The sequence below is a fragment of the Hemitrygon akajei genome, chromosome 18, assembly GCF_048418815.1.
Source record: "Hemitrygon akajei chromosome 18, sHemAka1.3, whole genome shotgun sequence".
Taxonomy (NCBI): Eukaryota; Metazoa; Chordata; class Chondrichthyes; order Myliobatiformes; family Dasyatidae; genus Hemitrygon; species Hemitrygon akajei.
This window is the reverse complement of record NC_133141.1, coordinates 11,293,305-11,309,586: the sequence shown is the minus strand read 5'-3', so window position 1 is coordinate 11,309,586 and position 16,282 is coordinate 11,293,305. Positions and strand designations below refer to the sequence as shown.

General features: G+C 49.4%; 1 protein-coding gene across 7 annotated transcripts in view; it reads right to left on the bottom strand.

Annotated features, from left to right (window-relative positions):
* kcnh6a (potassium voltage-gated channel, subfamily H (eag-related), member 6a) overlaps positions 1–16,282 on the bottom strand; it is a 165,143-nt gene that overhangs the window by 89,945 nt on the left and 58,916 nt on the right. For all 7 annotated transcript variants that reach the window (XM_073070787.1, XM_073070781.1, XM_073070780.1 and 4 more), the window contains 2 exons: positions 4,797–4,952; positions 1,037–1,441 (listed from right to left, as the gene is read on the bottom strand). In XM_073070787.1, coding sequence (XP_072926888.1) covers positions 1,037–1,441; positions 4,797–4,952 — 561 coding nt within the window. The remainder of the gene's footprint in view (positions 1–1,036; positions 1,442–4,796; positions 4,953–16,282) is intronic.

The window sequence follows — 16,282 nt, the reverse complement described above, 5'->3', positions numbered from 1 at the left end:
GATGGAATTTAATGCAGACAAGTGCGACTTTGTCACACTTTGGTAGGACTAACCAGGATAGGTCTTACACAGTGAACGGTAGGGGACTGAGGAGTGTGGTAGAACAAAGGGATCTGGGAGAGCAGGTCCATAATTTATCGAAAGTGGCATCACAGGTAGATGGGGTCATAACGAAAGCTTTTGGCACATCGTCTTTCAGAAAACAATGTATTGAGTACGGGAATTGGAATGTTATGTTGAAGTTGTATAGGACATTGGTAAGGCCTAATTTGGAGTATTGAGGCAGTTTTGGTCACCTACCTTCAGGAAAGATGTAAACGAGGTTGAAAAAATTTACAAGGATGTTGCCATGTCTGGCAGACCCGAGTTAGGTTGAATAGGTTAGGACTTTATTCCCTAGAACGTAAAAGATTGAGGGGAGACTTGATAGAGGTATACAAAATTATGAGGGGTATAGATCAAGGAAATGCAAGCAGGGTTTTTCCACTGAGGTTGAGGTGAGACTAGAACTGGAGGTCATGGGTAAAGGGTGAAAGATAAAATGTTTAAGGGGAACATGAGAGGGAACTTCCTCACCCTGAGCTGATGGATTCAGGCTTGATTTCAACATTTAAGAGAAGTTTGGGTCGGTACATGGTTGGGAGCGGTACAGAGGGCTATGGTCCGGGTCCAGGTTGATGGGACTAGGGAGATCAATAATTAATAGTTTGGCACAGACTAGATAGCCTGAAAGGCTTGTTTCTGTGCTGGAGTGCTCCATAACTCCTGCATTTTATCTTGGCCCCAGTAGCTGGAGAGATTTTGCAGTTTCACCAGCATGGAAGTGACTAGGTAAAAGTCAGGAGTTGATATTCACAGAGACCACAAGCAGCAACTGCCTGATCTCATTTCAGGTATGACCCATGTGGCCAGAGTGCAGCACCTTTGGATGCTGGTCTACACCTGAACCAAGTTAGTACCAGGACATTGTCTGGGGCTCACATTTCCAAGGGCTCAGTAGCTGGAAGATCCAGGAACGATTTTGGCTCTTTCTCACCTGAAGGTGGTTTCTTCTCCTTGAATTTCTTCTCGAACTTGTTCCTCATCATCTCGATGTTGTCGACGGAGGAGGCCCTTCTGATGCTGGGGCAGCTCTCCCCAGACTGGATCTGTATCAGATTAGAGTTGGTACATCGGAGGTCTGGATCCTGGCCCCGTCCTGGCGAGGGATCACACACAGCTGAATGGTCGAGGAGATCTGTCAGAGATTCCCACTCAGTGGCCTTGGGCTGCGCACAGTTGTCGCCACGGGGACCCCGCAGGTCCTGCATGGCCAGCGAGTCTCGGTCCGACTGTGGCTGGTCATCTGCCACTGCATCAAAACCCTCTTTGGCCAGGGACTGCTGGCTTAGGGTCATGGTCCGCAGAGAGGGCAGCTTCAGCTTAAAGACCTTCCCTCGGCCTGGAGAGAGGGAGGAAACTGGTTCAGATATTGGCACAGCCACACGGAGAAAGGGGCAGAGAGGGAGGAGGGGAAAGAGATGAGTCAGGAGGGGCAACAGCATCTGGGGGGCAGGGTTAGAGAAGAGGGTGGGCAGAGGACAGCATAGTGTGAGGGATTGGGGGTACAAGACTAGAGGGGCAGAGCAGACACAGCTGGGTTGAGAGGGAGGGCAAGGGCATGAGAGGAGGACGGGATAGCAGGCGAGGGAGGAGGAAGCAGAGAGGACAGGTGTGGAGAGAGAGAGGGTGGAGTCCGGTGTCTCACAGGACAGAGAGTGGATTGAGCGTTTTGGAATGGGGGGATCGACACCCAGGGTCAGCGGGGATAAAGGCTGACGTTTCGGTCTGAAGCAGCACCCGGTGTTTCCCGTCCTGCCTCTCAAACTCCACAAGCCTGAGCCGTGTGACCCTCTGCAGAAACGGGAGCTTCAGTATGTTGAGCTTGCCTTGCTCTCTTGGTTGGGTTTCTGAGTTCGAGTCCAGGGAACAGAGTTCATCGGGGCCAAAGCTCCAGGGGCGGCATAGGAGCAAAGCAACATGGGGGGTGGGGGGCGGGAAGAGAGAGGAGTATGGGTGTGAGGTGTAGAGGGAGAGTGGTGCAGGGTGTGGGTGCTGATATTGGTCCAGAATGTAATTTCTACTCAAGATTGTGATTACATTCTTTTCACATCACTGTCCCTCGACAGTTCCAAAAAGCCAGTGGATCCAGCATGTTCTTTCCCCAGGAATATCCAGGCACGGACAGGCTGGCGGCTCACTGCTCGGACCTGTGAGTGACCACGTTGGCCATGTCAGGGAACAGACCAACGAGGAGACCCTTCCCTTCACAAACTACTCACCAGGAGTGTAGGGTTGAAGTGTAAGGAGCAGCACCTTTAGAAACTCAAGCAGGGGCTGTGGCATCTCACACTCAGGATGAATATGGAAAACAGGATTGGTAAAGGGGCTGGGAGCACGAGAACCAACTTGCAACTCACACTTCTCTGTAGCACACTCTCCACCCCAGGTCCCAGGGTAAAGGGGGCTGTCTCCTGCATTGAAAGATCTCTACCACAGTATGGACCATCATGGTGCGTCCAGACTCAATAGACAGTAGGTGCAGGAGTAGGCCATTCGGCCCTTCTAGCCAGCACCGCCATTCACTGTGATCATGGCTGATCATACACAATCAGTACCCCCTTCCTGCCCTCTCCCCATATCCCTTGACCCCGCTATCTATAAGAGCTCTATCTAACTCTCTCTTGAATGCATCCAGAGACTTGGCCTCCACTGCCTTCTGGGGCAGAGCATTCCACATATCCACCACTCTCTGGGTGAAAAAGTTTTTCCGCATCTCTGTTCTAAATGGCCTACCCCTTATTCTTAAACTGTGGCCTCTAGTTCTGGCTCACCCATCAGCGGGAACATGCTTCCTGCCTCCAGTGTGTCCAATCCCTTAATAATCTTATATGTTTATTAAGAATAATAAACCCTAACCCTAACCTCATTTGGGAAACCTCTCCGTGCACCGTGGAACAGCACAGAGGGCATTTCTGAGACTCTAGCTGGGTCAGGGTCAATTTCGTCAGATTCTCCACATCCTGGGGTTTGTTAATGAGAATGTGGGGTTAATATTAACCCAGATCTTGTCCTTCACTTCCATCTCCTATCTGGACTCCTAGATAGAGGTGGTGTGTGGTGCCTCACACAAACAGTCTCAACTCCTCCATCGAGGATTCCACCAACCACTGACCTAACGAGGAGTGCGGAATGTTTCTCACAATTGATCTGAGCAAAGAACATGTCAGAGACCACTCCTGCATCCTCACTGGGATCTGTGACCACAAGTATGTCCTTAGTTTAAGCGGAGAGGACAATATCCACATCCAGCCCTTGCAAGGACACTGTGAAGGAAATTTTACTCTGCATTGACCTGTACTCTCCCAGCCGGGGTGGGGGGGTGGGTAATGGGGGTTAGGGTGTCGACAGTACACTAGCTGTGCCCTGGTCATTACTGGGTGCATCCTCAGACCAGACTTCACTGAATAACAGACGGCTCAGATCTCAACCCCTGACCTGACAAAACTCATATGAAAGATGCACTTGGCTCTTCCCACAATTCCTGTAGATCACATCCACTGAGAACTCCATAGATTTTGAGGCAGGGTTTCCTATGAGCACTTGGAACCTGCTGAGAGTGTGGTGTTTGTGTGCGTGCTGCTGTTACTGTGGCCGAGAACTGGGACCAACCCGGGAAACTGACTACTGTACCCACATCTCCATTTCCCGCACTTCGACCCTCACCCCATCCTCCCGTCACTACAACGGGGACCGTGTTCCCTTTGTCCCCACCTACCAACCCACCAGCCTCCGGATCCAGCATATTATCCTCCGCAACTTCCACCACCTTCAACAGGACCCCACCACTAAGGACTTCTTTCCCTCTCTACCCCTCTCTGCTTTTCGCAGGGATCGTTCCCTCCACGACTGCCTGGTCCAGACGTCCCTCCCCACAGATCTCCCACCTGGCACTTATCCCTGTAAGTGTAAGTGCTACACCTGTCCCCACACCTCCCCCCTTACCACCATTCCGGGCCCCAGACAGTCCTTCCAGGTGAGGCAACACTTCACCTGTGAGTCTGCTGGTGTCGCCTATTGCATCTGGTGCTCCCGGTGCGGCCTCCTCTACATCGGCGAGACCCGACGCAGATTGGGGGACCGCTTCGTCGAGCACTTACGCTCCGTCCGCCACAACAGACAGGATCTCCCGGTTGCCACTCACTTCAACTCGGCTTCACATTCCCATTCGGATATGTCCATACATGGCCTCCTCTACTGCCATGATGAGGCCAAACTCAGGTTGGAGGAGCAACACCGCATATACCGTCTGGGTAGTCTCCAGCCCCTTGGTATGAACATTGAATTCTCCAACTTCTGGTAATTCCCTCCTTCTCTCTGCCTCCTCTTCTAGCTGCCTATCACCTCTCTCATTACTCTGCCTTCTTCTACCACCCATAGTGCTTTCCCCTAACACTCCTTCTTCACCTCTCCGGCCTATCCCCTCCCTGCTTCCCCCCACCCACCCCTTGATCTCTGATTGGTTTTCCACCCTCCCCCCACCTTCTTTATAGGGCCCCTGACACTCCTTCTTCAGTCCTGACGAAGGGTCTCAGCCCGAAACGTTGACTGCTCCTTTCAACGGATGCTGCCCGACCTGCTGAGTTCATCCAGCTTGTTGTACGTGTTGATTTGACCACAGCATCTGCAGTGTACTTTGTGTTGACTACTGTACCCAGTCTGTAGATGTGCCAACTCTGCCACTGTGTGGTACCTACTGGAAGTGCAGCAGTCCGGGGCCAGCTTGTGATTCTGCCCTCTGCCTGGCTTGTGTGTGGCGCCTCTCAGCTCCTCGAAGTTCATGATGAACATAGCAACCGCCCCCTCCTCATTCTTGACCGGGACCACGTCCACCAGACAGGGCAAGCATGAGCCTGGAAAACAGAAACACAGCAAAGCGCGGTTGGTATTGATAAATGTTATGTTTTGTAACTTCAAACATTAAACTAATTCAAAGGAAGCCACGGGAGTCCAAAATGTGAGTCTAACTTCATGTTTACTTTAAGCGTGGTAGTGTCATGATGTATACAATTCATGTATTTTTACACATAACCATAACGAATTATTTAAACAAGCAAGAATGCTTAATCAAACAATATATTACAATATTACTCAAACACAACTGAAATATTAAATACACAACAAGAGACATCACTCCCATCTCTCCCGCAATCACCCCCACCATTCAGCCCAGGTATGGACCTCACAAGCACCTCCTCTTTTAAGAGCCCTACTGCCTCCCACTCGCTGTGTGGCAGTAGCTGAACTGGACAGGGCTGGGCTCGTCTGACCCTCTCTTGGCCGAGATATCCATCAGCCCTCATGCCCTCAGACAAGATCCAGAGATGTCATCTGTCTATGCACCAATCATAACAGATACTGGGTTCTTTCCAATCCCAGGTCCACAGTTCGTCAGCACTGCAGGCAAACACAAAGGAACTGGTTGTGGACTACAGGAGGAATGGAGACGGGCTATTGACATCAATGGATCTGTGGTTGAGAGAGTGAACAGCTTTAAGTTCCTCGGCATCCACATCACGGAGGACCTCACGTGGTCTGTACACACCAGCTGTGTGGCACACCGTGGAGTACTTGAACAATGAGCACAGTGAATGCTGGGCTGAACATATACTGCCAGGCCCTAGGATCAAACCAATGGACTGGAGACACGAATATTATTTGAATGGTTTTAAAGCTCCTGGACAACTGATCAGGGAGCAGAGATCATAGAGTTAGACAGCCAGGAAACAGGAACTGACCATCAAGACCCCAACTAAACCAATCCAATTTCACATATTCACCACTGTCGTTGGCAAAATCAGCATACAGGAGGGAGATTGAAAATCTGCCTGAGTGAAATCACAACTTCTTACTCAATGTCAGCAAGACCAAGGAACTGGAGGTCCATGAGCCAGTCCTCATCGAAGGATCAGAGGTGGAGGGGGTCAGCAACATTAAATTCTTCAGTGTTATTTCTGAGGACTTGCCCAGGGTCCAGTGTGCAAGTACAATTACAAAGTACCTCTACTTCCTTAGGAGATTCAGCATGACATCTAAAAATCTGACAAACTTTTGCAGATGTGTGGTGGAGGGTATATTGACCGGCTGCATCACAGCCTGGTGTGAAACCACCAATGTTATTGAACAGAAAATCCTACAAAGAGTAGTGGATGTGACTCAGTCCATCACAGGCAAAGTCTCCTCACCACTGAGCACATCTACATGGAGTGTTGTCGTAGGAAAGCAGCATCCATCATCAGGATCCCCATCACCCAGCACATGCTCTCTTCTACCATCAGGAAGGAGGTACAGGAGCCTCAGGTCCCACACCACCAGGTTCAGGAACAGTTATTACTCCTCAAGCATCAGGCACTTGAACCAGAGGGGATAACTTCACTCGCCTCATCACTGAACTGTTTCCACAACCTATGGACTCACTTTCAAGGACTCTTCATCTCAAGTTCTCGATATTTTTTTCTCAATTATTTATTATTAGTTTTTTACTTCTGTGTTTGCAGAGTTTGCTGTCTTGTGCACACTGGTTGTCCACCCTGTTGGGTGTGGTCCTTCATTGATTCTATTACGGTTGTTGAGTTTATGGAGTATGCCCGCAAGAAAATGAATCTTGGGGCTGTATACGGTGACATATATGTACTTTGATAATAAGTTTACTTTGACTTTGGTCCGCAGCAGTCTCTTCCTGGTGGTACCAGAGCTCATTCAAATTCTGCTTCAACGCTGTGAGTCCCCATCACCACCACCCCTGCAGGCAGTGCGTTTCTGATTCTAAAACTCCTCTGGTTCTTTCTGATACACTCTCTCCAAATCTCCATGCTTTTAACATTAAACTTATAGTTCTGATTTCACACACCTCTGCTCATGAGGAATGTCTCCCACTCTCCCCCACCTCTACTTCTCAGAATTTTGAACACCTTTAAACTCCAGACACTTCCCCACCATGAAGCCAGGGAAAACAAACCCAGCTTACACAGTCTCTCCTTAATGCTTAAACATTCACTCCCAGCCATCCGAGGCAGGCACTCAGAGGCTCCACGGAACCTCACAGAGAGCTTCCCTGACAATCTCCACCGTCACCCCCCCCCCCCCCCCAACCAGGCCTTCCTTAACTACCCACCCCTTCACTCAGGAGCTGTCCCCACCCCTGGAACTGGAAACTTGGACTGAGCCTTGTCTCTTTAAGAATAGCTCCAGTGATCAGGCACTTTGGCTGCATTCCACGAACTGCGTGAACTGCAACACATCAGCACAGGGCAGGGGGCTGAGCACAACCACATCCCTTTCAGGGCAATGTCTGGAACTGGTCCTGTAGGAGGAACATCAGAGAGGTCAAAGACCACTCTGTAACGACATTCTGCGGCCTTCACTCACAAAAACGGAATACGATATATCCTGGCAGTGCTGAGGAGTGAACTTGTAGACTGGGTGACGCTGGGGGGAGGTTTCATGCAAACATCAGTAGTTTGGGGTTAGAACGTAACTAATAGTACTAGTTAAAACCCTTGTGCTGCGGGACCAAGGGATGGTAATAGTTTCGAGATTAAAACAGAAAACCCCACAGAGGTGGCCACACTTTCAAGGCTGGGTTGGTAAACTGCAAACTCCATCACCGTGCCCCTTCTCCTACCCCTACCACCAAAGCATTTCCTCATCAACCAATGATTCCCTAAACCGATCCATTTGTGGACAAGTTAAGCCAGGGTGGGAAGAGACGGCCGTCTACAGAAACACAGGAGGTTACCCGCTGCATTGTGTAACATGAAGTGCAGCTTAATTGTTGCTCTGTGATCTACTGCATGTGATGCTAACACACTAACAAGATAAAACAGTTCCAGCTACATTCCTGGGAACAAGGCCAGGGGTCTGCACCACTGACAAGCAGGATTTGCAGCCTCTGGTTAAAGTGGAGACGGACACTGTGAACTTCAGCGGGAAAACAGAGAGGAAGTTAATACACAGAGTGCGGTCTTAAAGCTACAGCCTCCCCCGGTGACGAGGCCCCGCAGGCTGGAAGGGGTGTTCTGGTCAGTCAGCAACACAGACACATCACCATGTGGTGTGCAGCTCCTCACCTAAGGAGCAGAGGTGCTGCAGAACATGGTATTACCCCGTTTCTTCTGTTCCTCTCCACGCCTCGAGGTGTATCAGCGGCAACCTTGCTGTTTCTGTAGCATTTGTCTGTTTTTTACAAGGCCGAGTTTCTAGCTCGATGCTCAACTGAGCGTGGATGGAAAGTGTGTAAGGAGCCAGCCGGATTCGAACCCCGGGCCATTTACCTCGAAATCCAGTACAGATGCCACAACACCACCAGCCATCACCCATTGTACTGACACTGTAATGTCCCACTCCAGTCCAGGGAGATTACCCTGTCACCATTTTATGTTGAATCCCAGATCAAACTTGGATACAGCTGCAGAAGCCAGCTGAACTCACAGGGAGGCTCAGGGCCATATCATCTCTCTCTTTCACTTCTACTTGGTTTTCACTGACGGTAGTTCAGGATCCTGGGACACGTCGACAAAGCCACAAGAACATGGACAGGGAAACAAAGCTGGAGAGAGGTTAAGAGAGACAGACAGCTATGTACCAGATGACTGAAAGATAGATTGCAGAAGAATAAAATAAAAAGGGGTTGGAAGAAAGGAGAAGGCGGGAACCTCAGCACAACAATTCAACTGCTTATTTTCCTCCATAGGCACTTGGCACATGGGGTGGACACAGCCATGAATGCCTCGTCCTAACACTCACCTGCTGGACCCCACCATTGCTGAGGTCTGGGATGCTCTTGGAGGCTCCTCCTGCTGTGACCTGTTTAACTGCCCCATACCATTGATATGAAGATGTGGTAGGACTGTTCCTGTAGCCCCACATTGTAGCTTAGATGCACCTGCTGCTACTCCTGACATACCGTTCTGCACCTCCCATTGACCCAGGGCCTGACAGTAATGGAGGAGTGAGGAATATACTTGTTCGAAGATTGTGGAGGCGCACATTTATGCTGCTGCCGTGCTTCATGGATTCCCAGTTTTGACCTCCCAGATCCGCACAGAGCCCATCACATTTAACAACCTCTAGCATGTCACTCAACACGATGAAGTCCTCATGATGAAGACAGGACTATGTGGTGGCAATTTCTACCAATCTTGTGGACAGATTGATTTGCCACAGGTGGAGAATGAAGTCTGGTCACTTTGTCCCTGGAAATTATAGTGGTGCTATGAAGTTTGCGAACCCTGTAGAATTTTCTCTATTTCTGCATAAATATGACCTAAAATGTGATTAGATCTTCATGCTAAAGAAAACCCAATTAATTAATTAATTCAAAAGCATTATACTTGTTCATTTATTTATTGAGAAAAATGATTCCTATATTACATGTATTTGTTGGGAAAAGTATGTGAACCTCTGGGGTAATGCCTTCTACAAAAGCTATTTGGAGTCAGGTGTTCCAGCAATGAGATGAGATTGGAGAGGTGGCCTGTCCTATAAAAAAGACACAAAATCAGGTTACTGACAGAGCCTGCTCTTCTCAAGAAAGATCTATTTATGTGCACCATGCCTTGATCAAAACAACTTTGAGGACCTTAGAAGAAGAATTGTAGAGATGCATGAGGCTGGAGAAGGCTACAAAAGCATTTCTAAAGACCTGAGTGTTCATCAGTCCACAGTAAAAGAAATTGTCTACAAATGGAGGAAATTCAGTACTGTAGCTACTCTCCCTAGCACTGGGCGTCCTGCAAAGATCACACCAAGAGCACAACGTGCAATGCTAAAGGAGGTGAAAAAGAATCCAAGGGTTGGACAGCAGAAGACCTGCAGAAATCTCTAGAACTTGCTAAATTCTTTGTTCATATGTCCACTATAAGAAAAACATTGAACAAGAATGGTGTTCATGGAAGGACACCATGGAGGAAACCATTGCTCTCCAAAACAAAACATTGTTGCACCTCTCAAGTTTGGATGTTCTACAATGCTTCTGGGTCAATGCTCTGAGGACAGATGGGACAAAAGTTGAACTTTTTGGTAGAAATGCACATTGCTATGTTTGGAGGAAGAAGGGCACTGCACACCGACACCTCATCCCAACTGTGAAGAGCATGGTGGAAGGAGCATCATGGTTTGGGGCTGCTTTGCTGCCTCAGGGCCTGGACAGCTTGCAATTGTTGAGGGAGCAATTAATTCAAAATTGTATCAAGACATTTTACAGGAGAATGTCAGGGTAGCAGTCCGTGAAAATTCACATTTTGGAATGGCCGAGTTAAAGTCCTGACCTTAATCCTATAGAAATATTGTGGATGGACTAGAGGCAAGCAGTTCATGCAAGGAAACCCACCAACGTCCCAGAGTTGAAGCAGTTTTGTAAGGAGGAACGGCCTAAAATTCCTCCAAGCCGATGTGCAGGACAGATCAACAGTTACCGGAAATGTTTGGTTGAAGTTATTGCTGTACAAGGGGGTCACACCAGTCACCGAAAACAAAGGTTCACATACTTTTTCCAACAAGTACATGTAATATTGGATCATTTTTCTCAATAAATAAATGAACAAGTATAATGTTTTTGTATTATTTATATAATTGGGTTCTCTTTATCTAGTTTTAGGACGCGTGAGGATCTGATCACATTTTAGGTCATATTTATGCAGAAATAGAGAAAATTCTACAGGGTTCATAACCTTTATAGCATCACTGAAAGTCTGTCCCGAACAATGACACATCATGTAGTAAAGAGACACTTCCCTTCATAAAGCATCCCCTGTGCTGACCATCCTTGTTCATTGTTTCTAAAAGCCACTGAGGTTACAATGACTCTCCTGCAATTCTATGGCATGAATTCTATGGCATGAATGGCAATTCTATGGCACAAATGGTGCACAAATTGTGCTAGGAGGGCCTGTTCCGTGATGTTTCTCTAAATAAATACACAAATAAACAAGGGGGCCCACCACTACTCCATTTCAGCAGGATGAAATTACATCTATCCCTTCTAAAATCTCCACTGTCACATCTCTCAGCAACCAGGGGCTCATCCCACCCAGGCAGATGTCTTTGAACGTTGGCACCTTTCTTACACCTTCTCCATTAATCTTCACCAAGCCCCTTACCTCCATTCCTTCTGTGTTTATTTGGACTTTGGCAGCACCCTCTTCCTCAGTACAGTCCAATAAAATGTACCTAGCTATCTTGCCTGTCCACCTGCATAGATCTTTGTGCTCCAATTGGCATATTTCCTTATCACGTGCCAGGAGAAAACTTTCATCTTCACCATTATTATAGCAGCCTCTTGTTCTCCACTTGCTCAATTTTCTCTCCTCACTTCTTACAGCTTTCTAAATCTTTCCTACTTCTGTTACATTCTCCCCTTTTCCTCATTCACCTACTCCCTCATCCTTTTATCTCCTAAAGAAATTACTTTTTCCCTCCCCAAACCTCCCTCATCCCATTGACACTGGTCCTCATCCGTTTCTACTTAGGTCAGGAGTTCACAATCTTTTTAATGCCATGGATCCTTACCATTAACCGAGGGGTCTATGGACCCCTGACTTAGGCTGCTCTTCACTCTTTTCCATCTAAACATAAACCTGGCAGCTTGTCATCATCTGGTATTTGGCCAGCTTCCAAAACCAGATTCAGCATTGCTTCCTTCCTCAATGACTCAAGTACAAACCCTGGGCAATGCTTTAAATATACCTCAGTAAGGGAACTTTATGAAGTTTTCTGGCCAAATTTGCAGATGATACGAAGAGAGGTGGAGGGGCAGATAGGGTTGAGGAAGCAATGAGTCTGCAGAAGAATTTTGACAGATTGGGAGAATGGGCAAATAATTGGCAGGTGGAATATAGTGCAGGGAAATGTACAGTCAAGCACTTTGGCAGAAGGAATAAAGGTGTGGACCATTTTCTAAACAGGCAGAAAATTCAGAAATCAGAGGTGCAAAGGGACTTTTGAGTCCTCATGCAGTTTTCCCTAAAGGTTAATTTGCAGGTTGATTTGGCAATAAGAAAGCCAAATACAAAGTTAGCATTAATTTTGAGAGGAGCAGAACATAAAATCAAAGATGTAATGCTGAGGCTATATAAGGCATTGGTCAGAGTGCAGTTTTGGGCCCCTTGCCCAAGAAAAAATGTGCTGGCATTGGAGAGGGACCAGAGAATGTTCACAAGGGTGATCCAGTAATGAAAAGGTTAAAGTATGAGGAGTTTTTGATGGCTTTGGGAATGTATTTGCTGGAGTTTAGAAGACTTGGGGGGGGGGGGGATCTCATTAATACCTATTGAATATTGAAAGGCCTAGATAGAGTGGATGTGGACAGGATGTTTCCCATGGTGGGGGAGTCTAGGGCCAGAGGACACAGCCTCAGAACAGAGGGACATCCATTTAGAACAGAGATGAAGTCTTTATGTATATTTAAAGTGGAGATTGCTGGGTTCTTGATAAGTCAGGGTGTCAAAGATTATGGGGAGAAAGCAGGAGAAAGATGTCGAGAGGGATAATAAAACATCCATGATGGAATGGCCTAAGTCTGATCCTATGTTTTAAGGTCTTATCTACTGACATGCAGCAGGCATTATTAACGAAGAGAAATTTCTCTCCTTTTTCTGTTCCAGACAAGGTTGTGTGGTCTGTGCTGGATTTGGCAACACACAGATGCTTCTTATTATACACGTCCTGTTCCTTCTGACATTGCTGGATCTGAACTCACGCAAGGTCAGCATGATCTTACTGATTAACAGACAGGCTGAGAAGTGGAGGGCCCTCTCTTCTGCTTGTGGTCAGTCTCTGGTCTCTGCACAATAACAGACTTATCATCAGCACGAATGTGAGGCAGAGCAGAGATCCACTCTAAAAGCAGTGGAACATAACACAGTTACCAACCCAGTTCCATGGAGTGAGTTCATTCTGGTGAGTGACAGCCTGCTATGAAGAAAGTAAATCTTTATAGAAAACTCGCTGCTTATTCTACAAAGGAAATTGAAAATGTTTTTTGGAAGTTGCAATACCATAGCTACTCCCCTCCCCACAACTTCTTACTCTGACTCCTCATCTTTCTTTCCTCCAGTCCTGCTGAAGAGTCTTGGTCCAAACGTCGACTGTACTCTTTTCTGTAGATGCTGCCTGGCCTGCTGTGTTCCTCCAGCATTTTGTGTGTGTTGCTTGTATTTCCAGCATTGGCAGATTGTCTCTTGTTTGTGATAGGTGAAACCAGGTGGGTGGGAAGGGTCAAGGGCTGGAGAAGGAGGAATCTTATGGGAGAGGAGAGTGGACCATGGGAGAAAGGGGAGGAGGAGGGGCACCGGGGGAGGCGATAGGCAGGTGAGAAGAGGTAAGAGGCCAGCGTGGGGAATGGTGAGTGTTGCTTTGGATTTCTAGCATCTCATGTTTATGATTTACTGTGCTCTAACTAGCATTTTGTAAAATTGCAACATTTTGTTTTACGTTTTCTGCCCCGAATTTCATGCTCCTAGTCTCATCCAGCCTGAGGGGGAAAAGTCTACAAGCATTTATCCTATTCATGCCCTCTCATAAATTTGCATACCTCTATCCTTGCTTATGTAGGGAGACCAGATTTGTCCAGGATGCTCCCGATGGAGGTTCACCAGGGCTCTGCACACCTCCACTCTTTTAGTCACATGTCAGCCAATAAATGCCATCGCACTGCTCGCCCTCCTAATGACTTGTGGTACTCACAATCTAACTTCCAGTGGTTCAAGGACAGGGACATCCAGGTCCCACTGAACCCCAATGTTTCAAAAATGCCCCATTTTTCTCCCAAGGTACTTGACTGAACATTTTCCACCCTACTCTCTTATCTTCTGTGTTCTGCTCGTACATTTGGCCTTGAGCCACTGAAACTTGAATCATCTACAGATCTGGATATATTCCAATTGATGTCTTCTGCCAAATCACTGATAAAGTGAAGGGCACAGAGCTTGACCCCATCTTAATCTGCAAAACACAGCCTCCCAGCCCGAAGGTGCCTCTCTTATTCGTTCTGTTCACTGTCCTTTGAAAGACCCCTGCATTATCCCTGCCCTGGGAGCGTGTGCTGGGACAGGCAGAAGTTTTATTTTCACTCAGTGCTCCTTAAATGGAAACATTCCTTTTGCCAGCAGTAATATTCCTCAGCGTGATAAGACTAGATTCACAATTCCAGGGAGGTGTTTGGAGAATTAATGGGAACTGATTATGAAGTATATTTTTGTTAGAATTTAAGCATCTCATTGCAATTCAGCTCATTAAAAAGGCACTGACTATGCCATGGGCAGATGGGATTTGGTAAACAGCGGTTGAAAGCAGTGAGCCGGGTGGGATCTGAATGGGGTGACTCGCACAGACAGGACGGCAGCGGCCGTGTGCAGTGGGATGTCTCACACAGACAGGACGGCAGCGGCCGTGCGCAGTGGCATGTCTCGCACAGACAGGACAGCAGCAGTCATGTGCAGTGGGATGTCTCACACAGACAGGACGGCAGCGGCCGTGCGCAGTGGGATGTCTCGCACAGACAGGACGGCAGCGGCCGTGTGCAGTGGGATGTCTCGCACAGACAGGACGGCAGCGGCCGTGCGCAATGGGATGTCTCGCACAGACAGGACAGCAGCGGCCGTGCGCAGTGGGATGTCTCGCACAGACAGGACAGCAGCAGTCATGTGCAGTGGGATGTCTTGCACAGACAGGACAGCAGCGGCCGTGCGCAGTGGGATGTCTCGCACAGACAGGACAGCAGCAGTCATGTGCAGTGAGATGTCTCGCACAGACAGGACAGCAGCAGTCATGTGCAGTGGGATGTCTCACACAGACAGGACGGCAGCGGCCGTGCGCAGTGGGATGTCTCGCACAGACAGGACGGCAGCGGCCGTGCGCAGTGGGATGTCTCGCACAGACAGGACAGCAGCAGTCATGTGCAGTGGGATGTCTCACACAGACAGGACGGCAGCGGCCGTGCGCAGTGGGATGTCTCGCACAGACAGGACGGCAGCGGCCGTGCGCAGTGGGATGTCTCGCACAGACAGGACGGCAGCGGCCGTGCGCAGTGGGATGTCTCGCACAGACAGGACAGCAGCAGTCATGTGCAGTGCGATGGCTCGCACAGACAGGACGGCAGCGGCCGTGCGCAGTGGGATGTCTCGCACAGACAGGACAGCAGCAGTCATGTGCAGTGCGATGGCTCGCACAGACAGGACGGCAGCGGCCGTGTGCAGTGGGATGTCTCGCACAGACAGGACGGCAGCGGCCGTGCGCAGTGGGATGTCTCGCACAGACAGGACAGCAGCAGTCATGTGCAGTGCGATGGCTCGCACAGACAGGACGGCAGCGGCCGTGCGCAGTGGGATGTCTCGCACAGACAGGACAGCAGCAGTCATGTGCAGTGGGATGTCTCGCACAGACAGGACGGCAGCGGCCGTGCGCAGTGGGATGTCTCGCACAGACAGGACAGCAGCAGTCATGTGCAGTGGGATGTCTCGCACAGACAGGACGGCAGCGGCCGTGCGCAGTGGGATGTCTCGCACAGACAGGACAGCAGCAGTCATGTGCAGTGCGATGGCTCGCACAGACAGGACGGCAGCGGCCATGCGCAGTGGGATGTCTCGCACAGACAGGACAGCAGCAGTCATGCGCAGTGGAATGTCTCGCACAGACAGGACGGCAGCGGCCGTGCGCAGTGGGATGTCTCGCACAGACAGGACAGCAGCAGTCATGTGCAGTGGGATGTCTCGCACAGACAGGACGGCAGCGGCCGTGCGCAGTGGGATGTCTCGCACAGACAGGACGGCAGCGGCCGTGCGCAGTGGGATGTCTCGCACAGACAGGACAGCAGCAGTCATGTGCAGTGCGATGGCTCGCACAGACAGGACTGCAGCGGCCGTGCACAGTGGGATGTCTCGCACAGACAGGACAGCAGCGGCCGTGCGCAGTGGGATGTCTCGCACAGACAAGACAGCAGCAGTCATGTGCAGTGCGATGGCTCGCACAGACAGGACGGCAGCGGCCGTGCGCAGTGGGATGACTCGCACAGACAGGACAGCAGCAGTCATGTGCAGTGGAATGTCTCGCACAGACAGGACGGCAGCGGCCGTGCGCAGTGGGATGTCTCGCACAGACAGGACAGCAGCGGCCGTGCGCAGTGGGATGTCTCGCACAGACAGGACAGCAGCGGCCATGCGCAGTGGGATGTCTCGCACAGACAGGA